The following is a 23,399-nucleotide window of genomic DNA, read 5'->3' as shown; positions in this document are numbered from 1 at the left end:
TTGAACCATGTGTTATTTTAAAATGTTTAATCTCCACATATTTTGAGATTTTTCAATTATCTTTCTGTTATTCTGAGAGCAGACATTGTATGATTTTAGCTCTTTGAAATTTACTAAAATGTGTTTTAATGCCCAAAATGTGGTCTATCTCGAAGGGTGGATCCTAGTTGGATTTCATTAGTTAATCACATAGTGGCTGAGATTTCTTTTCAGTTCTTTAACCTTTCCACTGACTTCCCTCATTGACTACTTCTTTCCAAAAGAGGCTTTGTTCAAGTAATGGAAGAGACCATTCTCTTGGTTAGCTTTTGGTTGATTGAGGTTAATTTGTAAGACCGGCTTATACTCTGGGTTTTAGTCCACATTTTAAATAATGTGTGTGTGTATGTGTGTGTGTGTGTGTGTGTGTGTTTTAATTTGCTCTGGGATAAAGCTTAAAGCAAATTGATTTTAGAGAAATCAGAACATATTCTAAAGTGTTCCTTTCAAAGAGATAATGTATTTATTTTTTACTGTTGTGCCATGGTTTTGCCCATGTTACAAAATCAAGAATGAACACAGCTTGCCCCAAAGGAACTTTGAAAAAATAAACTTGTCTGTAAGTAGCCGTCCTAGTGAAATGAACATTCTCTTTGTTTTGATTGTAACAGCAGTACTTTTTATTTCACCAAATACTTAAAAATCATGGTTTTATCTGAAAAGTATTTGTTCAGTCATTCATTATGTAAGTGCTATCTATGTCAGGTATTGTTTTTGACAACAGAGATATAACTTTCTAAAACACAAACAGCCCTTTGATGGGACTTATGTTTTATTGGGACAGTCAGTTTATGTGCCTGGTGTCTGACTCTATATTTATGAGCTGCATACTAAAAATTTATTGTTGTAATTCTTTTGCTAAAATTGTATGTTATTGTTTTTTTTCTAAACATCAAACAGGCAAATAATAAAATTTTTTAAAAAATAAATTCTATAGTACTAGGTGATACTATATTTTATTGAATAAATTGCATTTTTGTGCCTTATAATCTTAGTTTTTTAAATTATTACAGTTCACAAGAGAATACAGTTCATTCACCTAAAATATCCTGGTGTTACATTCATATCTTTTATTTACATAAAACACACTTAGTAATTCTGTTGTTAAAATAGATTCAATGTATTTCATGTTTTGGCATAAATAAAAGCTTTAGAAAAACCTGAAACAATTTCAGCTTTTGATACTTTGATATTTAGACTCAGGGTCTTAATGTCTGATTATAATGTTTTATTTAAAAAAATCTTTAGACCTATAGACAGAGTCAACAGTGTGGTGATGACTAGAGGGAAGGGAGGCAGGGAATGGAGTGGAGGCGGTGGGCACAGTGGGGGAAGATAGGGTCACCTGTAATAGTGTCGACAATAAAAAAAAGAAAAAATCTTTAAATCTTATGAAATCTAATCTGCTCATACAAGGATTATCTTTAAAAGTGACTAGGAAAAGTACAACAAATATATGGCTGAAGCTGAATAGTACAGTAAATACAAGGCTTGAATAAAGTCTGCTTGAATTAGAACTAGATGACCTTGGTAGTTTGACTCAAAGTTCTGTGATTTTTAATATGTGAATTTGTAAATGTTACTAATGTACATTTAGTTGAATATACATTGATGGGACAAAGGAAGGAATGTTCAACTTGTATGAAATTTAAGAAGAGTTTCATAAAGGATTGATTAAACTAGGCCTTTAATGGTAAGTAGAAAAGTATGTCAGATGGTGATTAAGAAGTAGAATTTTACTTTTTTTCTCAATAATAATAATAATAGCTACATTTACTTAGTGATTAATAGTTATACTCTAGTTACATTAACTTATTTAAATCTTCATGAAGTCGTTATATCTTAGGGATGCTCTTAACCTTTTATTCTTTTAAAAAATTTATTATTTTTATTTTCCAATTATAGTTGACTTATAATATTAATTAGTCTCAGTTATATAACATAGTGATTAGCCATTTATATAACTTACAAAATCATCACCTTGTTAGGTCTAGTACCCATTTGACACCATACATAGTTATTACAGTGTTACTGACTATGTTCCCTTGGCTTTACTTTACATCCCCTGTGACTGTTTTTGTAACTGGCAATTTGTACATCTTAATTCCTTCTTTCGTGCGTTCCCCTAAACTCCCTGCTCACCTCACCCACAATCTGACAGCTATCAAAATGTTCTCTGTGTCTGTGATATTTTTTCTGTTTGTTCATTTTTGTTTGGTTTTGTTTTTTTAGATTCTACATAAAAGTGAAACTATATATAGTATTTATCTTTTCTTTGGCTTATTTCACTTAGCATAATACTCTCTAAATCTGTTCACATTGGTACAAATGGCAAGATTTTATTCTATTTTTATGGCTGAGTAATATTTCATTTAATATATGTACTATACCTTTGTCCAGTCATCTATCGATGGACACTTAGGTTGCCTTGATATCTTGGTTATTGTAAATAATTCTGTAATGATCATAGGGGTACCTATGTCTTTTGAAATTAGTGTTTTGGATTTCTTTGGATAAATACCCAGCAGTCGTATTTCTGGGTAATATTTTACAGATGTATTGTAAAAATGGAGGCACAGAAAGATTAGAGTAACTCGATCCAAAGCCATAGAGCTTGGAATTTGGCTTTAACCCAGGCTGTTTGGACACTACTGTTGTGCCAGTTTTATTGTTTATCTTTGATAAGTTTCAGCTTACGAAAAGATGAAGTTAAAAATATTTTCCTGTAGAAATAATATAGTTAGTGATTATTATATTTCTAGGAAATCTTTCCCAATCTAGTTAATACCTAATATTAGGTATTAATATTAGGCATTAATATTAATATTAGGTATTAATACCTAAAATTAGATCTCAGATAGTGTTAGAGAAAGTATTACTATCATACGTAATACTATTTATTGAACTTTCTAACTCACATGCTAAACACTCTGCAAATCACAGTAAGGATTCCTTCAAATTTCTTTCACCTTATTTTATTTATCATAAAGCTCCTTAGTGGAAAAAATAGATGCTGTAGGTGATAATGATGGGTACTTGCAATAGGATCTTGGAAGTGGAGAAGTTTGGATTGTGAAGAATGGATGAGATGGAAATACTAAGGGTCATTGAAGAGAGAAAGGGAGACGTCCACCAGTATAAATGACTTATTGAAAAAGGAACTTCAATTAGCTGTTCAATTTCATGTTATAAATATATGTTTATGTAGACTGCCATCAGTTAATGTCATAAAAGCTATGGCTGCTTTTCTTTTTTTAATAGTTTCATATTTTTAACTTTGTGATAAGTAGTAGAAGCCTTTTGGAGCAGTCTATATTGCTTATTTTTTTCTGTCATTATCTGTGTCTGCCCTTTACACATTGCTTAGCTGATTTTTGTTGTCTTGAACCTGTCGATTGGCAGTGTTTGTCCAAATGTTATGATCCACATAGGAAAAACAGTGCCGTGGTTTCCTTCTGTCTTCTCCTTAAAGAAGTTGTACGGGAGGGTTCTGCTCACCAAAACTTCATTTACTTGAATGCTTATTGAGTATCTTTATCATTTAAGATGACTTTGGCCATTTTTATGATGAGTATAAATGATTAGAAAATGGTTCCGGTGTTTTATGATTTATGAACATACGTGTTCAAGTACAAGTTTCATGACTAGAATCTTTTAGTTTCTGGATACAGTCTTAATCAAAAAAGAAGCCATAATGTTTTTTCCTTAAAAGTTTTGTATTTATTTGCATTTATTACTGGTTAAATTCATTTGTAGAATTTTACTTCTGTTTAAATTTATGCTTACTACCTCCCCCCTCCTTTGCCCTGTGAGATTAATTAACATTAGGACAATGAAGCCTCACTATATCATTTATCACTAGACAGCTTAGTTCTTTGGGTAGAGCAGGTGTTCAAATTTAATATACCAATCCTTTCCTAATCCAGTCTTTAAAACAAAAAAGAAACTAGCCAAGAATCTGGATAACTGGAGTTAGAATTAATTGCCAACAAAATATGTTGTATAATCTGAAGGGACAGCTAAGAAAAGCTTTGGTAACATTCATTGTTAAGTCATAACTTCAACTGAGAAATAGTCCTTTAAGACTAAAACTTTTCTAATTTGATTTCAACTGCCGTTCTTCTAGATTTTTAATAGCTTCTCAGTCATTCATATCAAAAGTATTTATGGTCATTGCAGCTCTTTCTCTTTGTTTTTAATTTATTGATTTTAGAGAGAGAAGAAGAGAGAGACACACACGCATCGATTTGTTGTTCCACTTATTTATGCATTCATTGGTTGATTCTTTTCTGTGCTCTGACTGGGGATTGAACCCACAACCTTGGCATATCAAGATGATGCTCTAACCAACTGAATTACCTGGCCAGGGCCATAGTTCTTTCTCTTGATAGTCACTAAAAATTTTCAGATCATAAAGATAATGAACCATTTAATAGGAGAGAATTGGCTGGGTATCTGAGATAAATTAAAATAAAACAAAAACTATAGAACTGCCATTCACAAATCTCCTGAAGGAAAGTCCCACAAACCACTAATTAAGTTGAGAGTGTTGGGCAGTAGGCTAGGTATACTCCTTTAACTTTGAGCTCTGATTTCCTTTCCTTGCTTTCTCCTATAAATGTAGACTCATTTAATCCTTATGAGGAAGGGATAATTAATTATCCATTCCTATCAGCAATAACTACATATTATAGGCTTTGATGGTAGTTTAAAAATAGTAAACATGTGGAAACTAACAATCTGCTGTGTATTTAATTAAAATATTGCGATCATTAATATTAAGATCTTTTAAGATCTGGCAATCATTTGCCAACTCTTGTCATTGTATAGATAAGGAATGACTCCTAGAAAGGGCTTGTCTAATTGCTGTGTAGCAGTGACAGAACCACTATGACCCTAGTGTGCTTAATTATTCAACACATTGAAATATAATAAATGCATCTTTCTAATGGTTAACATTAGAGGTGCACGTTAAATTTCTTGGCTTTTGTATAAGGCTTAAAATGTTGAGTTAAGCTAAAATTTTTAGTTAAAATTTGTTTAATGAAGCTTTATTAATGGACTTAAAGTTATCATTTTTAGTTTGTTTAAAAGAAAGTATTTTAACACAAATATCTATTGCATTAAATTGAGAGGATTATCTTATAAAAATAGGTATACCACTTCCTTCTGAAATAATATAGGAAGCACAATATATTGTCTTTTGGTCTTGAAGTGGATAATTTTCTTTTTTATGCTGTAGTGTATTGCTTGGTACATAGTAGGAACCTGAATGTAGTGAAGAACAGTGGTCAAATTTATGCTTTATCCTTTAATTTCATCTAAAAGGTAAATGTTCAACTTGTATTGAAAAGTGCTGTGCTAGATAGATACTTTCCTGGTAGTGGGAATGGGGCTGAAGAAACTAGATGAATACAGTTTTAGTGAGGCAAGACCCTTAAATTAGTGGTCACAAGTTGAGTGTGATAAAGGCTGTTTTGCAGTTATGAATATTCTTTTTGGCAAGGAAGGTTTTATTCACAAGGAGGTGAAGGTCGAGGAATGAGTAGGAATTGATCTGAAGAAGGTGATTTGTAAATGTCAAGTATAAATTTATTAGTTTTGACTAATAGCTTACTTGAATATAGATCTGCAGCGAGATGTTCTATATTGTCAGCAAATACAGGTAAGGAGGAATAGCAGAATTTAAGGATGCCTTCTTCCACTGAACTTTCGTTGTTACTATCAGCACTATAATGAAACATTTGTTCATGTTTTGGCTAGAGATGAAGTTGTTTGTTAACATCTTTAAAAATATTGTATTCATCAACATTTTAATGACTGTATAGTATTACTTTATATGAGATATTGCATAATTCATTAAACCTACTTTATCTGGAAAATCATCTTTTAAAATAAACAATTATTAACTGATGTTAAAGTAGTTTATGGATTAGATTTAACTAGAATGCCTTTTTTTCTTATGAAAAAGTGTGTATCCTTACCCTCTATTTGTTAACAGGTCTACTTTGTCTTATCAATTTAGATTGATTAAAATGTCCAAAGTCTATTTCTAAATTTAATCTAACTCTGAAAAACAGCTTTATCTCATCATCTTCAGCAGAAGCCTGGAGCTGCTCTTTTTGAATAGTTACGTCAGATACATGCATTCTACTGTACTGTAGGTCTAATTACAGTTACAAAGATATTTAGAATGTACCTAGGCATTTTATTGAGCGTTTATCATTTTCTACCTAAAGTACATTAAATTTCTTACTCTTTAGTTGGAGAGTAGCAGAATATCTGCTTTTATTTATTACTTTAAAGAAATTAAAAATGTATTTTGTGTGATGAAACATTGATGCTGGCAAACCAACCTAATTGTGTAAACAATTAAATTCGAAAACCTTTGTATGTACTTGAGTTCAAAATCACAGCTCTTGATAATTGTGTTTTACAGTTCCCTTTCACTCATTTACCATCTTATATATAAATTTCAATTGCAGGGTATCAAACTCATTTTCACCCAGAGACACCTCAGCCTTGCAGTTGCTTTCAAAGTGCTGAAAGTAATTTTAGAGCTGTATACATGTGACTACTCCTTAACAGTTAAGCAAGCGCTCTGCGCTGCCGCTGTTTAGAAACAAGGTGCTGGGCTGGATGAAACAAGGTGGAGGGCGGGATTCGGCCTGTGGGCCTTGTGGGTGCCACCTGTACTCTATAGTTTGAATTTGAACTATATGAAGTTGCCATTTAGCGGGTCAAAACAGTTAAATATCTGTGACTTCATATAATTAAATCAGTAAATGTATATGAAATATTAATAGGTGACCTTATTTATATGCTTTAGCTAAAGCATTTTCTTACCAAAATCTTTTGTTTATTCAGCAAAGGTCCTTTTTTTCATATTTTCAGGCCTGTTTATGGTGTCTATAAGAGCTGGACTTATGTTATAAAACCAGATAAAGGCCAGGATAGCCCATATAATCAACCCTGGGATTTTAGAGGTGGTTAATGGGCAGGAATTTTCTTACCTGTTTATGATTGCTTTATGCTGTTTTGTATTATATGGAAGAATCTCTCCTGTATTAAATCTAGACAGCCCTCAATCATATTGAAGAACCTGTTGGACGTAATCATTTTTAGATACTCGGTTTGGGTCTGTCAATCATCTACACGTGTAAGTTCATTAGACATATCTTTTTTAGTTTCTAGACCTCCTTGGAGTGACATTGCCAAGATCCTGACTTTGGTGTGGTTAATATTCTAGTGTCTCAAATTTGGACCACTCAAGTTTTAAAATTTCAGACATCTCTATATCTATTTGTGCTTCTTTTTAGTAGGATAAGGTCTCATAAAGTTGTGCTTTCAACTTATATCTTTGGTTTCACCTATTTCTGATTCTTAAGTGATTAAATTCTCACAGCTAACTTCTTTCTAGAATATTCAGCACCCCCCTTAATAGTGGTTACTTCCATTTTGCCTTAAGCATGTTACTTTTATTGCCTTAAACATTTTCCCCCTTTACAAAATATATTTTTTAATGTAAACCATTCTAGTAACAGATTTTCCTCTTATTGCTTAGTTTCTTCAAGGAATTATTATCTGCATTATTTCCATCATATCTTTACATAATCACCTAAGTTTTATCATTCTCTCTGATACTTTTCCTTGTAGAGATAGTTACTAATCTTATGCATAGTTTCTTTTTTTTCCTCTCTAAAAATTTTTATTTTTTATTTTTATTTTGTTTTTGAATCTGTTTTAGTTCAGGCTACGAATTTCAGTTGATTTCTAAGTTATTCTTTTGCCTCCAATTACTTTTACCCCTCCACTTAATTTTTCTATCATGGTGCCAGAGTTATCCTTCCAAAATATAACTTGATTTGGTTGTTTCCAGGCTTAAGATGCTGGACTGATTTTGAAGCACCTGCAAAAAGGTCCATTCTATGGAAGCCAACCAAAGTCTACCAATAGAACCACTGATTATTTTGGATTATGCCACTTACTCTCTTTGTACAAATAAGTGTATCTGTTTAAACTTATCTTACTTTTCTTTCTGACAGAGGGATGCTTCTCAAACCTCGTAAGCCTAGTTCAGATGTCACCCTTGTGAACCAGTCATTCCCAGCTGGTCTGTGTAGATTTAGTTACTCCCTTTCTTGGAGTGCCCCTCTGACAGTGGCACTGACCTCTCCCATGTCACTTAGCACATAGTATTTGTAGGTGTCAGCGGTTAACACTTTAAAAGTTTGATAAAATCAGTGCATGATGGAAGAAATAAATTGTCCTCTCATTTTGAACTTAAATATGGATTGGTTCCCATGCCTCCGGTAGACAAATTATAGCCCTATCGATGATATTTACTTAGAATAGTTTTTAGATGGGTTTTTATGTAAAGAAAGTGTATCAGTTGGCAAGTAGTTTTGCCAGTGGGAAAGTCTACAGAAAATTTAAATAGCAAGAATTGAACATATTTATCTGGAGCTATTGAGGGGCGGGAATATTTTACACTCTAGAGCAGCAATAAAAATGTGATATCTGACTTATTTAATCAGGGGCACTGACCTTTTTTCCCTTAGATGGTCAAATAGAAAAGATGACAACAGCTTCTACAACAAAAACTGTCATTCATGCGAATGAATCAAATTTACACTTATTTTTTGGCAGATAAGCAAAAAATATATTTTGGGGCATGCTGCAGAATTTTAGTAATTACTTTATGTGTGCCATGAGATGAAAAAAGGTTGAAAATTGCTGTTCTAGAGCGATATTCTGTATATTTCTTCAGACTTCAGCACTGCCTGAATGAAATGCCTGTTCATGCTGCCTTTTGCTTTAAATCCCTACTCGCCCCATACATAGCCTGGTACTAATTTGACTTCCGATGTATTGTCAAGACAGTAATTGAATGGAACACTTAAGTGAATTTGAACATTGATCAACTTGGTGGTTTGTGTTTTACTGTACATTAATAAAACTCTTACCTGATTATTGCCATTCTGTCTCATATAGATTGATTATACCACCAGCAAAAGCATGCTTTCTGTGTGTTCAGGGAGTTTGAGGATGCAGCCATGGTACTGTCCCTGGGAGGCCTGTCTGAGGCTTGCTGGTTCATTTCCTTGAGTTTCCCTCAGTCTGTAACTGTTCTGTCCATAGCTCTAGGATTCTTTTGCCAATCACCCAAACTGAAACATCCTGAAATAAATTTGGAGGCATTGCTCAGTTTCATTCTACAGTTATTTTCCTTCATGTTCATTCACACTCAGAAATTTGATTGGTTTCTTTTGGTGTCTTTTATCTTTGGTCTTTTCTTTCTAGTTTCAGTCACTTCTGTCTTAGTCTTAGGTTTTCTCTTTAGTTGATCAATATATTCCATATGTGCTACTTGCATTATTTCATCTTCCTACCCTTGCCTATTTAAAAGTCTTCAAGGTGTGGGTTGCAGGCCAGTTCCTGGCAGGGGCCAGTTCCCTGCAGGAGATGCACAAGAAGCAACCATACATTAATGTTTCCTTCCTCTCTCTTTCCCTTCCCCTCTAAAGATAAATAAATAAAATATATTAAAATAAAAATAAATAAATAAAAGTCTTCAAGGTGATCTTTTTAAACACATCAGCTAAATGTATCCTCTTGGTTTAAAAGACTCAGCAGTCTAAAATTCTCACCTTATTTCTTGTAACTCTGTCCTATACTAAAGTGTGCTTTGATTGAGCTAGGCTTTTTGCTGTCCCATAGTTACTATATATTCACATTTGTAGGTTAGCCTGGAATTCCTTTCCTTTTACTCTTCCATCTGTGTGATTTCATTTTCCACCTTATGTCTTGTCCACACTATGAAAGTTTCATACCCAGATTTTTGAATTTCTGTGACCCATTGTTCATATGAAACTGGGTTGCAGTGTTGTCTTAATATATGTATTTGTTATTACCTAATATGATTATCTTAGATCATCTTAGATGATCATATTCTATTAAGACAGATGCTTTTGTAGTAATGCCATTCATTCATTCTTAGCAAATAGAAAGTGCCCTACTATGTGCCTTGTGCTGTTAAATCCATTGTGCTAAATATTTGGGATATAACATGGAAACTCAAAAACTCTTTGCCAAGTTCCTGATAACAGCAAGCAAGATACTGAATGCATGTTAATCAGACAGCATGTATTAATTTTTTTTATTTGCTCATATATAGATATAAATTTCTATGGTGACATAATTTGAATTTATAATGATTTTTAACATTGCTTGACTGAGGCTCTGATTCATTTGTCACGTAGTATTTAGTGATTTATAGTCCTTCTCACCAAAGTAGGAGAGGCTGCACCCTGCTTCCTGGAGTACCGTTCCTACCTTTAATACGGGTCTTCCTCTCGTACCTGGGTAATTGCCCTAGTTCTGCTGGGATGTTCCTCATCCATTCTTTACAAGGTATCCAGGGAGATTTTTCTTGAATACTGAGGTGGTCATACTACATTTTATGTGGTTTCCTATTGCCATCAGGTTAAATTATAAACTCATTAGTTTTGCCATTCAGTATCTTATCCAAACGTACTGTCATCTCATTTTAAGCAGGTGTCACTGAGGGTTCACCAGACTTAGTCTTCCAAAATGCCCTTTCAGAATTTTTTGCCCTTAATAATTTCTTTCTTCTTTTTGCTATTTTCTCATAGAATTCTCTGTCTATCCTCTCATCACTGAGGATGGTCCATTTGTAATGGTCCATTTACTTTTTTAGTGGACTGGATGCTCATTGATGGTAGAGACTGCTGTTTCTCCCTACTGCATGTCAGTGGTCTAATGCTCAGCACATATAGTGTGTTGCTCAGTAAATATTCATCAAATGCACTGAATCAATCTAGTGGAAAAAGGGCTAGGTTGGAAATTAGAGGTCTGGGTTCTGGATAAGTCTGAACTGGGTAGGTCTGTGATCTCAGTTGTTTGGATTCTGATTTCTTTTTTTGTATATAGTTTAGCAATAGTTTCTTTAAATATTCAGAGTCTGAATTCTACACTTATTCTGAATGTAGGTTGAAATAACAAAATTTAGACCTTTAAGTTATTTGAGCATCTCCAAGAAGTCTGTCTGAATATGTCTGGCTATCCCTACAACAAAACAATATGTCAAAGCCACTGAAGACACAATATTCCAACTATGAATTTTAAAATTGCAGCCCGTTTGTATTTAAGTTTGGGAATTTTGTTTTTAATATTGACAAGCAAGATAAAATACTGCCATTTGACATACTTTATTTCTTGGAGAATTGCTTAATTTTCCTTGGTAATAATTTTCTAAGCTACCTAGAAATGATTACTGACAAAAATGGAAATGATCATTCTAGCCCCTAAAGACAAATAACATTTTTTTTTGTTTTTCCTGGCCTCAGGTTAACTTAACAGATATGGGAGAGGTTGAAATCTAAGTTCCTCCAGTGTTTCAGTGTTTCACCCTTCTTGGGTGCTTACGAGCTGTTTCATAAACGACTTTCCCCAATTCCAGTTATGAAGGAATCAGGACCTGGGGGCAATTAATCCAAACAGAAGCTATCTTCTTTGATCAAGTTGTTTTAACGCACTAGTAAACCGTTAAGGCTATTTGGAATCACTGACCCATATGGTTGTGTATTTGAGACTTCGGTCGTGATGGACTTCATAGCTTCACTGTGTCTCTGTGTAGTTTAACAGTTGTGAGGTTGTGTTTGCTTATGGTTAAGTTTATTTCAGCATTTGGTTTTGATTAAACATGATGAAAAATATTTAGGAAATTTGACTTTTAACTTAAACATTAAAAAATTCTGCTTTTGTATAAATATATAGATGTTGAGTTGGGTGGTCAAGTCATTAAAATAGTTTGTTTTAAAATTTCCAATAGTTGTGTCTCTTAGTTAATGAGTTTTATACTTTATGTTTTATTGTTACATTTTATACAGTGTTAATCTTTGGCATGTACACTATAATTGTCAATCACATACTAATGTCTCAAAAGTTTATTTAAATTTTTTATTAATAATGTATTAAGTTGGTAATACATATTTCTATAAAATGATTGCCACTTTAAAAATATATTCCAAAGATTCTTTCCTAAATCTATATGAAAAAGAATAACCTTGGTGAAATATTTTCCACATAATTTAAATACTACCTCTCAAAGGTTAGGTAGATTTCTGTATTGGGATAAAGGTGACATATTTTCTTTGAGTAGCACATATAGATAGTCTTCCAACAGAAGATACATTCTAGGAAAAATTTATTAGCTTCTATTAGAAACTTGGGGAAAACTCCTGTTGTATATGTACACAGTTCATGGATGAGGTATTGAGAAGGTATTATAACTTTATTTAAAACCATGTACATGGCATAGGAAAGAAATGGAGTGAAGTTATACTTTTGGGTCGAACATCTTTAGTCAAATATCAACTACAACACTGATAATGTTCCAGCTATATTATGGTGTTAACCTTTCTCAGCATTGGTCTGTTTGATTCTTTCTTTGCCCCCATATTTGATTGCCCTTTGAATTTTGCAACAATATCTTTATAACTCTTCTCTTTTGGGTACCAGAGATACCACTGTAATTTAAAGCTTTTATCATTTCCGGTCTGGATTATTGCATAAACATAGTTTATATTCCTAATTCTAGTCAATCCAGTTTGTAGATTTTTATTTGTTTTGCCTTCTTATAGTTTACATGTTCAGTAGTGGGTCTGTCAGCACCATCTTATTAGGTTTGTGATTTGGGGTAGGAAGAGGGGAAGTTCAGCAAGATGCCTCTTCCTTAGTTCATCATATTATGTCATATCGGTCTTCCAGATTCATCTTTCTAAACTGGCATTTAATACCTGTAACATTTACTAGATGAGACTAGAATATGGTTTTTGCTATGAAGGAGTTTAAACACTAATAAATTGTTATATATGTTTTTGAGATACGGTACTAGATGACCTTAAAGATGCTGTGATACTTTCACTTCTTTCAAGACCAGACTGAGGTTCACTTTGTCCACAGAACTTTTTCTAACTAAAAAGTATCTTTCACTTTGAAGTCTATAATAATCTCAACTACACCAGCCTTCTGATGTACTTGCCAATATATTTCTTGACCTTGCTTTGCCTGAAAGAGTTCTTTGTAATGGCATTTATTATATGGAGATTGCAGAACTTCTATTACAAACTACGTATAAAAACGTACAATGGGGTAAATACAGTCTGTTCAGTAGATGATGTTGGGAAAATTGGACAGATATGTGCAGAAAAATGAAATAGACCACCTTCTTACACCGTGCAAAAAAGTAATCTCGAAATGGACTAAAGACTAAAATTTTAGACTCAAAACCATAAAAATTCTAGAAGAAAACATAGGCAGTAAAATCTCAGACATTTCTTGTAGCAGTATTTTTGTTTTTTTATCTATTGCTTCAGACAGGGAAACAAAGGAAAAAATAAACAAATGGGATTACATCAAACCAAAAAGTTTTTGCACAGCAAAAGAAACCACTAACAAAATGAAAAGGGGACCCACTGAATGGGAGAACATATCTGCCAATGTATATTTGATAAGGGGTTAATATCTAAAATTTATTTAAAAACTTATAGAACTCAACACCAACGAGACAATTCAATTAAAAAATGGCCAAAGGACCTGAACAGACACCTCTCCAAACAGAACATACAGATGTCAAATACACACATGAAAAGACGCTCAACATCACCAATCATCAGAGAAATGCAAATTAAAACCACAAGGAGATATCAGTTCCCACCAGTCAGAATGGCTATCATCAATATATCAAGAAACAATAAAAGAAAATGGAACCCTTGTGCACTATTGGTGGGAATGAAGATTGGTAACAGCCACTGCGGAAAGCAGTATGGAGTTACCTCAAAGAATTAACAATGGATCTACATTACAAGCCAGTTCCGCTTCTGGGAGTATATCTGAAGAAATCTTAATATATGCAGCCCTATGTACATTGCAGTGTTATTAACAATAGCCAAGATTTGGAAGCAGCACAAGTGTCCATCAATAGAAGAGTGGGTAAAAATGCGGTGGTACATTCACACAATGGAATACTACCCTGCCATGAAAAAGATCGGGGTCTTATCCTTTGCAACAGCTTGGATGGACCTGGAGGGCATTATGTTAAGTGAAATAAGACGGAGAAAGACAAGGACCATATGATCTCACTTTTGTGGAATCTAATGAACAAAATAACTAACAAAATGGAAACAGACTCACTGATATAGAGCAGACTGACAGCTAACCCAGGGGGCAATAGTGGTACGGGGTGAAAAAGGTGAAGGGATTAAGCAAAACAAAACAAAAAACCTCACAGATGTGGACAACAGCATGGTGATTACCAGAGGAGAAGGGGAAAAGGTGGTCATAGAAGAGGGTTTAGAGGGGATAAATGATGATGGAAGGAAACTTGACTTGGGGTGATGAACACATGATACAATACATAGTTGATGTATTATGGAATTGTACACCTGAAACCTGTATAATTTTATTAACCAATACCACCCCAGTACAATAAAAATAAATAGCACACTATACTATTAAAAATATGTAAATGTCATCTTAGCATAAAAAAGGGGGATAGTAAATTTGAGTGATAGAAAATGTGAAAGAAGAGAGTATGAAAATGTAACCTTTGATGTTAGGTGAATATAAAAGTGGTCTAAGCCTTAACCCAATTTGTAAAACTTAAGGCGTTAAAGTATTTACAGTAAAACCATAGCTGAGTTAGGTTTCAAAGACATTTTATAAACAGCCTGTTTCAGAGCCATTTATAGTTTTTTATTCATTTGTTTTTGTTTTTGACAACTCCCTGTACCTATTTGTTCCTTTTTAATTAGGCATTTAGTCTTTTGCTAATTAATTTATGAGAACTCTGTAATATCTAGAAATTTGTCCATTTCACCTAGGTTTTCAAATTTCTTGGCATACAGTTCTTCATAGTAATTTCTTAAAGTCCCTTCTATTTCTGTGGTATCAGTTGTAATTTCTCCTCTTTCTTATTGTGTTTATTTGTGTCCTCTCTCTTTTCTTAATGAGCCTACTTGAAGGCTTGTCTATTTTGTTTATCTTTTCAAAAAACTAACTCTTGGATTCATTGATCCTTAGAATTGTGCTTTTAGTCTCTATGTCATTTAATTCTGTAATATCTAATAAGTAAAATATCCATTTGTTATGTGAGTTACAAATGCTTTTTCCCAGCTGGTCTTTGACATTGTTTATAGTGTTTCTCTATGTAGAAAAATTTGTTTTAATTAATAGAGTTTATTTTTTAGAGAAGCTTAAGTTCGCAGCAAAATGAATAGGAAAATACAGGAAGTTCTTCTATATGCATCCCTCTCCTTACATATGCAAAACCTTCCCCAGTATGGATGTCCTACACCACAGTAGTACATTTGTTACAGTGATGATAACTGATCAGTTTGTTACAATTGATGAAATTTGATTTTTTCAACTTACTTACCTCATAGACTGATATTTTTGAAAGACTTTTATTCTGCCTGACTGGTGTAGCTCAGTGAATTGAGCAACGGCCTGTGAACCAAAGAGTTGCTGATATATTTCCCAGTCAGTGTACATGCCTGGGTTTCAAGATGGGTCCCCGGTGGAGGGCATGCAAGAGGCAACCACGCATTGATGTTTCCGTCTGTCTTTCTCCTTCTCTTACCCTCTCTCTAAAAATAAGTAAAATCTTTTTAAAAAAGGCTTTTATTCTTTATATTAAAAACAAATGTTTTTCTATAAAAATAGTGATAACCATGGCAATAACAACAAATAGTACTAACCCATTGACTTCTAACTCTGTACCAGGCACAATTCCTAACCATACTTGATAAGGTAGTTGAATTTTAAGCTTCATTTTGTAGAAGAGGAAATGGAAGTACAAAATGTTTAAATTTTTGGACTTCCATTTGAATTACCCGGACCAGATAGTTCAGTTGGTGTCATCCCTACATGCCAGGGTTGCAGGTTCAATCCCCTATCAGAGCACTTACAAGAATCAAAATGTTTAAATTACCTGTTCAAAGTCACAACTAGTGGATGGCGGATTCTATACCAGGTAGTTGGAGTTCAGAATTTATGCTCTTATATCAGTATGCTATACTGCTTCCTTTTAAACATTTTGTATGTTTTAGGTACTTGTTTGGTAAATTAGGTTTGAGGTTGAAATTCAGCCTATTTTTTTAAATATTTTATTTATTTATCTTTAGAGGGGAAGGGAAGCAGAGAGGGAGAGAAATGTCAGTATATAGTTGCCTCTGCCGAGGACACACAATGTATCGTGTGTCCCCTGCCGGGAACTGGCCTGCAACCCAGGCATGTGCCCTGACTGGGAATCGAACCGCGATCGTGTGGTTCACAGGCCCGTGCTCAATCCACTGAGCTACACCAGCCAGGGCTGAAATTCAACCTTATTTTTGGACTTCTGGGATAGAGGAGCCACCGGACTAGTGTAAAGAATTGATCATCTAGCGGAGAGTAAAGCAATGGTTGTGGTAGGCCTTGTGGAAACCTGCTGAGATGTAAGATAAGCAAATATAATTTGGCAAGATGAAGTGATTTTGATGGTAGTTGTTTCAGTGGAATAGGCTGAAGCAGAAGTCAGATCAGAACTGTGTTGGGGGTGTGAGAAAATAGAATTAAGGATACGTCTTGAAAAGTGACTCAATAGGAGCGAGGAGGGCTATAGAGTAAGGGGAAATTATTATGTGTGTTGTTTTTTTGTTTTGGTTTTTGTTTTTTGGAAAAATAGACTTAGAGGTGTTGCAATGCTGATAGGAAGGATGAATAAGAGATTAAATATGATACAGGAAGGAAACTCTTCAGTGGTTAGTTTTTCTGAAAATCAGTGAGAGAATAGGCTCTGAAGCACTGGAGTAGGGATTTATTGTAGAACTGCTGTTTCTAGAGGGTGTGGGAAAAAACTAGTGTAGTTTTTTCAATCACCAAGTGATTGTGAGCTTGGTGGAAGCTAGGAGTTCATATTTTGATGGTATGTATTTTCTCTGTGAAATAGCTGTTGTTTACAGAGTGGAGAGTTACAAGTTTGAGGGGGTTGGAGGTGTGAAGAAAGGAGAATGTTTGAATTTTAGATGTCATGGGGAACAGAAGATGGATTGATGAAGACATTACTAAGGGGATTTTGGACATTGTTGAAGGCCCACCCAGTGGAAGTTGGTGATGGCAGCGAGAATTAAATTTTCTAGAAAGTGATTTTCAGGCCAGTTCTGCCATATCACACTCTAATTAATACTCTAATCATTCACTACCACCCCAGAATTAAAAAAAAAACACATATTACTTTTAATGCTTGCCACATTAGTATTTTATGAGTTTTGAACAGAGTGAATTTGGAGAAGGATAAAAAAAATCACTAATTTTCACTTCATTTTGATACCCTATAGATACCATTTCTTGGGAGTAGATTTTTGAATGTGTGTGCTAGTTCATTTAACTTTTGTACATATGAATGTGACTCTTGGGTAACTAGTAGAAGATTATAAGATGAGATTGCATATTTTAAGTTTAAATATAAGTAGTCCTGAATACCTAAATGGCAATAATAGTTTAATAATAACTCCTTTTTTGTAAAATTTCATTTTCAAAATATATAGAAAGTTTCCTAGCAGTGTCCTCAAATCTAAGTTCATTTCTTGTTAAACTTGTTTTTTTACACAGGGTGTAATAGGTATACAGCTGGTCGTTACCATGGTGATGGCCAGTATCATGCAGAAGATTATACCTCACTATTCTCTTGCTCGATGGCTACTTTGTAATGGCAGGTAAGTCAAGTATAGGTTGGTTGTGACTGGCATTTACAAATCTCTACTGAGTTTACCAGGCTGATTAACTTCCTAGTTAAGTGCTAATTAATATTTTCTAAAAATATGACAGTTAAAAGAAAATTTAACTTCCTTTTGCAGTGTTGTGGTTTATCTGTTTAACACAAAGGTAATTGGGTCATGGTTAAAAGTTCAGGCCCCCTTCCCCTTCCTTGTCCCCTTTTGTCCATGGCCACTGAAAATAATGCATGACTTTTATGGTTACTTTTTTAAAGAGTTGGTTAGCAAAAGGATGAGACTGTGAATTGCCGTGCTTAGCTATTTTCACAATTGTTGGAAAAAATGACTCACATGACCTAGTTATTATTAGTGACTCAGTGGAGAGTTTACTATGAATAAAGGGTCCTTTTACTTTACTGCAAATATTTTTAAACCTTATCAAGGAGAGGGCAAAGTTACTTTGAAGGATTTTTGTCTACTGCACTGTAAGTTTACTGCTACTCCACTCCTTCAGAAAGCAGCTGAGTTGCCTTGTTGAAGTGTGTACAGTAACACAATAAAATGGAAAGTAAAGAAGTTAGATATAGGAGATAAAGTGAGGCAAGAGCAGGAAAACTCTGCACACAGAAATGCATGCCAAAATCCTGTGTAATTATGAAAGGTAAGTTATAGAGTTGAAAACCTGACTATTGTTTTATTCCAATTACTCATCTCCAGTAAATAACCAAATTCTGTTATTCACTTCTTTGTCTTTTGTTTAGACCTTTTGAAGTTAGAAAACAATGGATAACTCTTATATTTCTAATGATTTCATATATTGCAAAATAAATAATAGCCTTTATTTTAGGGCCATGCTAGCCACAAAGCTTAAGTTTCCTTAATAGAATTTATTTGTAGTTTTAATTATTTATATTGTTTGTCTATGTGCTTATACTTTTTCCATATCAGTGTCTAACTATAGAAAAATTAAACTGCTTAAAAATTTTTAACACTGATATATGTGTGGAAAGAGTGAGAGAACAGCTATTTGAAATGTATATTTTATTAGCAAAATAAATGACTAATTTGCATGCACCTATCAGCTATTTATAAGTAAAAAAAAATCAATCGTCCATTACCATTTTTTAACTATGTAGGGTTATACCCTGGATAATCTTGTTTACTGATTTTGTTTAGGAAAACCCTTTGCTATATAGGTCATGAAAGAGTAAACATCAGCTGAGCAAATTATTATTAATTCTAAATAAATGGAATCCTAATAAAAAACTAGATAAAATATATTAAGGTGGCTTATTTTCTACTGAGAATTGTACATTTCTAGGTTCCGTTGGTGGGGTGTCTGGTGAGACTCCTAGATGTCCTGGCTGGGGAGGGTTTGCAGTGTTGTCCCATTTAAGTCTTTAGGTGATTCCCATGTCTGTACATAACTTGATTTTTTCACTTGCTTCTATAAAATGTTCACCGGTAAAAACTAAAAGATTGTAAATCTGATTCTCTTTTCTCTGTTAATATTAGAATTATGTATTTTCAAAATTTTCACTTTTTGACAAGTACATGTCATAACTATGTATACCCCTAATTTGAGAAGGGAGTTCAACCTTTAAAAATGATCATGAAGTTTGTTTTTTAAAATATTCTTGATTTGCTTTTGCAAACAGATGGAATTTAGTGTTTAATTAATGCTCTCTGGAATTCCAAATCAGGTTCTAAGTGTACCCATCAGAATTTTCTAGTAATAGTTACTTTTTTGCGGTAGTTACAATCCCCTGTGTTTCGTTTTGTGTTTTTAGTATCATTTACCTTTCTTTAATGTTAATCCTAAAATTTTTAGGTCATGAAGTCAAATTGCTAAATGTTTTTCCTAACTCCATTGAATAAGATAATTGATTTTGCCCTTTTGGGATAATTATTGTTTATAAACCTTTTGTGATATATGAAACTTTTAATATTGAGAAAATTTAAATTCCTTATTAATTGCTTATAGAAACACTTATTGATTAGAAATAACAGTTTTCATTTTAAACCGTGTCATGATACTGAGTTGAAGAAAGGAAGATTTGAAGGCATTCTTTTTCACCTATAAAATGCTTGAAGGGATTTAAGAGGTGGGGGTTATGAGGAATTTTTAAATTATGAATAGTGAAGGATGGCTTGGGAGTGACTATATTGAATAGAACTCTTTAATAGAACTATTTAAGTGAATACATGTGTATTAATCTATGTGTGTATTAACCACATAGATTAATGACAGAAGAAACTTCATTTTAGCTTCTGTTTACATCATTTTAAGATATATTATGATAGTATAATATCTGTACATTGTAAATAAATATTTGTATTTTTCTTTAACATGGCTTCTCTTTTTGTATTCTGTAATTTAATTTTGGTCCATATCTCATCAACATCTTTCCCTTTTAGAATGAAGCATTGAAGTGGCACCTGGTTCTTTATTTTGTTGGTTTAATGAGTACCTGCCCTTTTCCTAATGAAGTAGATCCCTTGAAAGAATAAGCAAATTTTGCTTGTAAATTAGCAGCCTGGTGATTTTTAGTATGAAAAAAATAGTTTTCTGGTTCTTGATAAATAACATATATTACTGTTACTGTTGTAGAACTGTAGTTTTTTAAAAAGACTGCATAGTCTTCAGTCTGGTTTAATTCCATTAATATTACCTGTATAAGGTTATAAAACTTTTTCCTGATAAAATATTTATTTCTGCTGTCTCATTTGGATCTGTGCACTCTGAGCTAGGTAGGAATGGAGATGTATTTGGGGTATGTTATGACCTCAGAAATCTTAGTGTGTGGGTTGAATAAAAGTTTCTCAGTCAGCTTTCTCAGAGAGGAGTAGGGTCAAGTGGGGGACTCAGAGAGTGCTTGGGCAGCCCTCCAGGCAGACCCTTCACAAAATGGCATCTTGAGGACTCAGCTGTACTTCAGTTGGCGACTTAGGGATCATAAACTGTCTTGTGGCACCACTCTTTCTCCTGCTGTCTTCAAGTCCTGTTAGATGCTGTGCTACTTGGCACTTCAAGAGAGGTAGGGGGCTGTGGATCTTTCTGGAGATTGTAGGAGCCAAGCTTAGAAGAAGATGTATTATTTCTGCCCACATTACATAGGCTTATGAGGCTCTGTGACTAGTTTAGGCCAAAGTTAGGGGAGGCTGGGAAATGTAATTTTCAGTTTTACCTGGAAAGCAGGATTGATGGTGTTTAGTCCTTCTCCATCATAAGTAATATTGTCTCCATTTTTACAAACAAGAAAACAAAGTTTTAACTTTAATCATGTTCACATAGTAAAAAATTAAACATATCCAGGCCTCTTATCCTAGAAGTCTGACACAGTCTACTATTTATTTGATTTTTGGGCATATCCACTCGAGACCTTGTTCAGGAACTGATATGCTTGAAGAGGGATTTGAACTTGGTGAAGGTGGAATTTTCTACAACCACTGTGACTGTTATTGGCACCCTCCAGAGTAATTAAGATTTCCTTTTTTTCTACCTGTTTTTCTAGCCGTACTTGGCCTTTTAGAAGATATCCTTCAGGTTATAAGTACCATGTAGTATCTCTTCACTTACTGTATTGTTATGGCTTCTCTATCGCTGCATAGCCGCCTTTAGTCCTAAACTAAATTAACAGGCCCATCAGCATTGATGTTGATTACCAAAAGCATGCTAAGTATGAAGTAGAGTTTAAGAAATATCATGTATTCAAATTATACCCATCATCATTTAAGATTAACTTTATTCTATATTACTAAATTATAAATATTTTATATTCTATTCTAATAGTTTTTTTAATAGGAAAATACTTTTCTACTAGAAAATACTGTTAGTTCTTTTTCATGCCATTTTATATGACTATTAGATATTGTTGAAGGGATTCTTGCTTCAACAAGAACTTAAGATTTCTTTTGCCTATAATGCGTGAATGTGAAAATCTCAGCTGTGACCTTGAAAAACTCAATGTGAAGGAGGCTAGTTCTCTCAGATTGCCCTATTTATCCCTCCCTCCCTAAAAGGAAGAGAACTCTTGCGAAGTTAGTGTTTATGTGCTTTTGGTGTGAACTGCTTTCACTAACATAAGGAACACTTGGTTTAACAGTTGCTCAGATTGCCTAATGATGTTAGCTGTTTATGAGTTCAGCTTACCACTGATTTGTAGCCAAAGTATTCTTCTTTCTATTGTAATTAAAGTTCCTTTTTGTTTTGAAGTTTGCTTGGCCCCTCTTTTCATGGAGAGGTAAGTGATAGGTTACATTCTTTGTACATTTGAATAGTGGGTTTTGCATGAGGAGCAGGGTTTTGCTTTTTCTCCTTAGTAGCTTCTTTGATGAACCTGCTCTCTGTTTTCCTGATTGTTTAGCTCAGACCTTATGCATTTTTCTCTACCCCTTTTCCTCCCTAGACTCCCACTTCGGTCGAGTCCTTCCCTTCATATTCCCTTATTGAAAATGTCATAGTCCAATTTATTCTGGTTTTTGTCTCGTCCAGTATTGGGTGAAGAAGGTGTGACAATACCTTCATAATCATTTGCTCTAGTTTTTGCCTGTTCTATTTTGCATGTTGCCTGATTCACGAATCTGCAAGTTCCCTTTGGTGAGAGAAACCTACTATTCAAATGCACAGTAGGTGGGACCTGTGACCTAAGGGAAAAGGTTTAAGCCTTCAGCTGCTACCCTACCTATGGAATGCCTGAGTCCTTGCTCTCCTTGCATTAGCTGTCTTAATTTCCAGTTCCAGAATGTCATGATGTTCTATTAAAATTTCCAGTTATTAACAGGAGACTGTATTTGTATTGCAAACAATATTTTAGCTACTTATACTGAAACATTTTCTAAGGTTTTTTTTTCCACTTGTTCAAATTATGGAGATTTAGAATGGGGACTAAAGCCACCTGTAGTGACCTATGTCGTGTACCCTGAAATAGAGTTTTATGTGATTATTTATGTGTTAAAGCTTTTTCTGTTGTTCTGAATACTGTTTTTCTGTATTTGTGCATGTTCAGCTTCCCATCTTAAATTTCTGAATTTTCACTTCTGAAAAATTTGAAGTGGTTTGCTTTAAATAACATTATTGTTTAAAGTTTTTAAAGAGTTTGGGCCAATACATTCTATGTTTTCTGATACATATATTTTTTACAGTGCTGTTGAACTACTTTAGTAAGAAAGGTTGTAGTCATATTTTATATAGAGGTTTACACAAGAAAATCACTGAAAAGTTATTTAATAATTTTGTGGTATATAATATTATCTGAGACCCTGCTGACAATTTGAATGTAAAAGAAAAGCCACTAAACTGTCATAAAATACACTCTTAGCTAAAATGCTAGAGGTTCAGTTTTTTTAATGAGATCCCATTAAGACTTTTTAAAAAAATATGAAAAACTTCATAAGTTGGTGTGTTATCCTTATGCAGGGCCCATGCTAACCTTTTCTGTGTCCTTCCAATTATAGTATATGTGCTGCTGAAGCATGTATTTAATTTTTATTTTTAAAAACCTTTTTTTATCCCCAAAACAATACATGTCTGATGTAGAATATGTGCTAAATTGACAAAAAAGGAAGAAGAAGAGTTAA

General features: G+C 33.7%; 1 protein-coding gene and 1 non-coding gene across 7 annotated transcripts in view; one reads left to right on the top strand and one right to left on the bottom strand.

The window, feature by feature from the left end:
• The window catches only part of TMEM161B (transmembrane protein 161B), an 85,209-nt gene that overhangs the window by 11,605 nt on the left and 50,205 nt on the right, over nt 1-23,399 (top strand). For 2 of the 6 annotated variants that reach the window (XM_037032024.1, XM_037032025.1), the window contains one exon: nt 17,716-17,819. The exons of 2 other annotated variants lie outside the window; for them this stretch is intronic. In XM_037032024.1, the coding sequence (XP_036887919.1) occupies nt 17,716-17,819 (104 nt within the window). Of the gene's footprint in view, nt 1-17,715; nt 17,820-22,035; nt 22,064-23,399 lie in introns of those variants that run through there. 2 more of the 6 variants (XM_037032026.1, XM_037032027.1) reach the window with 2 other exon arrangements.
• Nucleotides 23,194-23,296, bottom strand: LOC118977544 (U6 spliceosomal RNA). Its single transcript, XR_005064551.1, has one exon. It is a non-coding gene; the product is annotated as a U6 spliceosomal RNA (small nuclear RNA).

Source organism: Sturnira hondurensis, unplaced genomic scaffold (genome assembly GCF_014824575.4).
Source record: "Sturnira hondurensis isolate 20B ecotype Veracruz unplaced genomic scaffold, ASM1482457v3 Scaffold0021354, whole genome shotgun sequence".
Taxonomy (NCBI): Eukaryota; Metazoa; Chordata; class Mammalia; order Chiroptera; family Phyllostomidae; genus Sturnira; species Sturnira hondurensis.
This window is presented reverse-complemented; position numbering and strand designations above follow the sequence as displayed.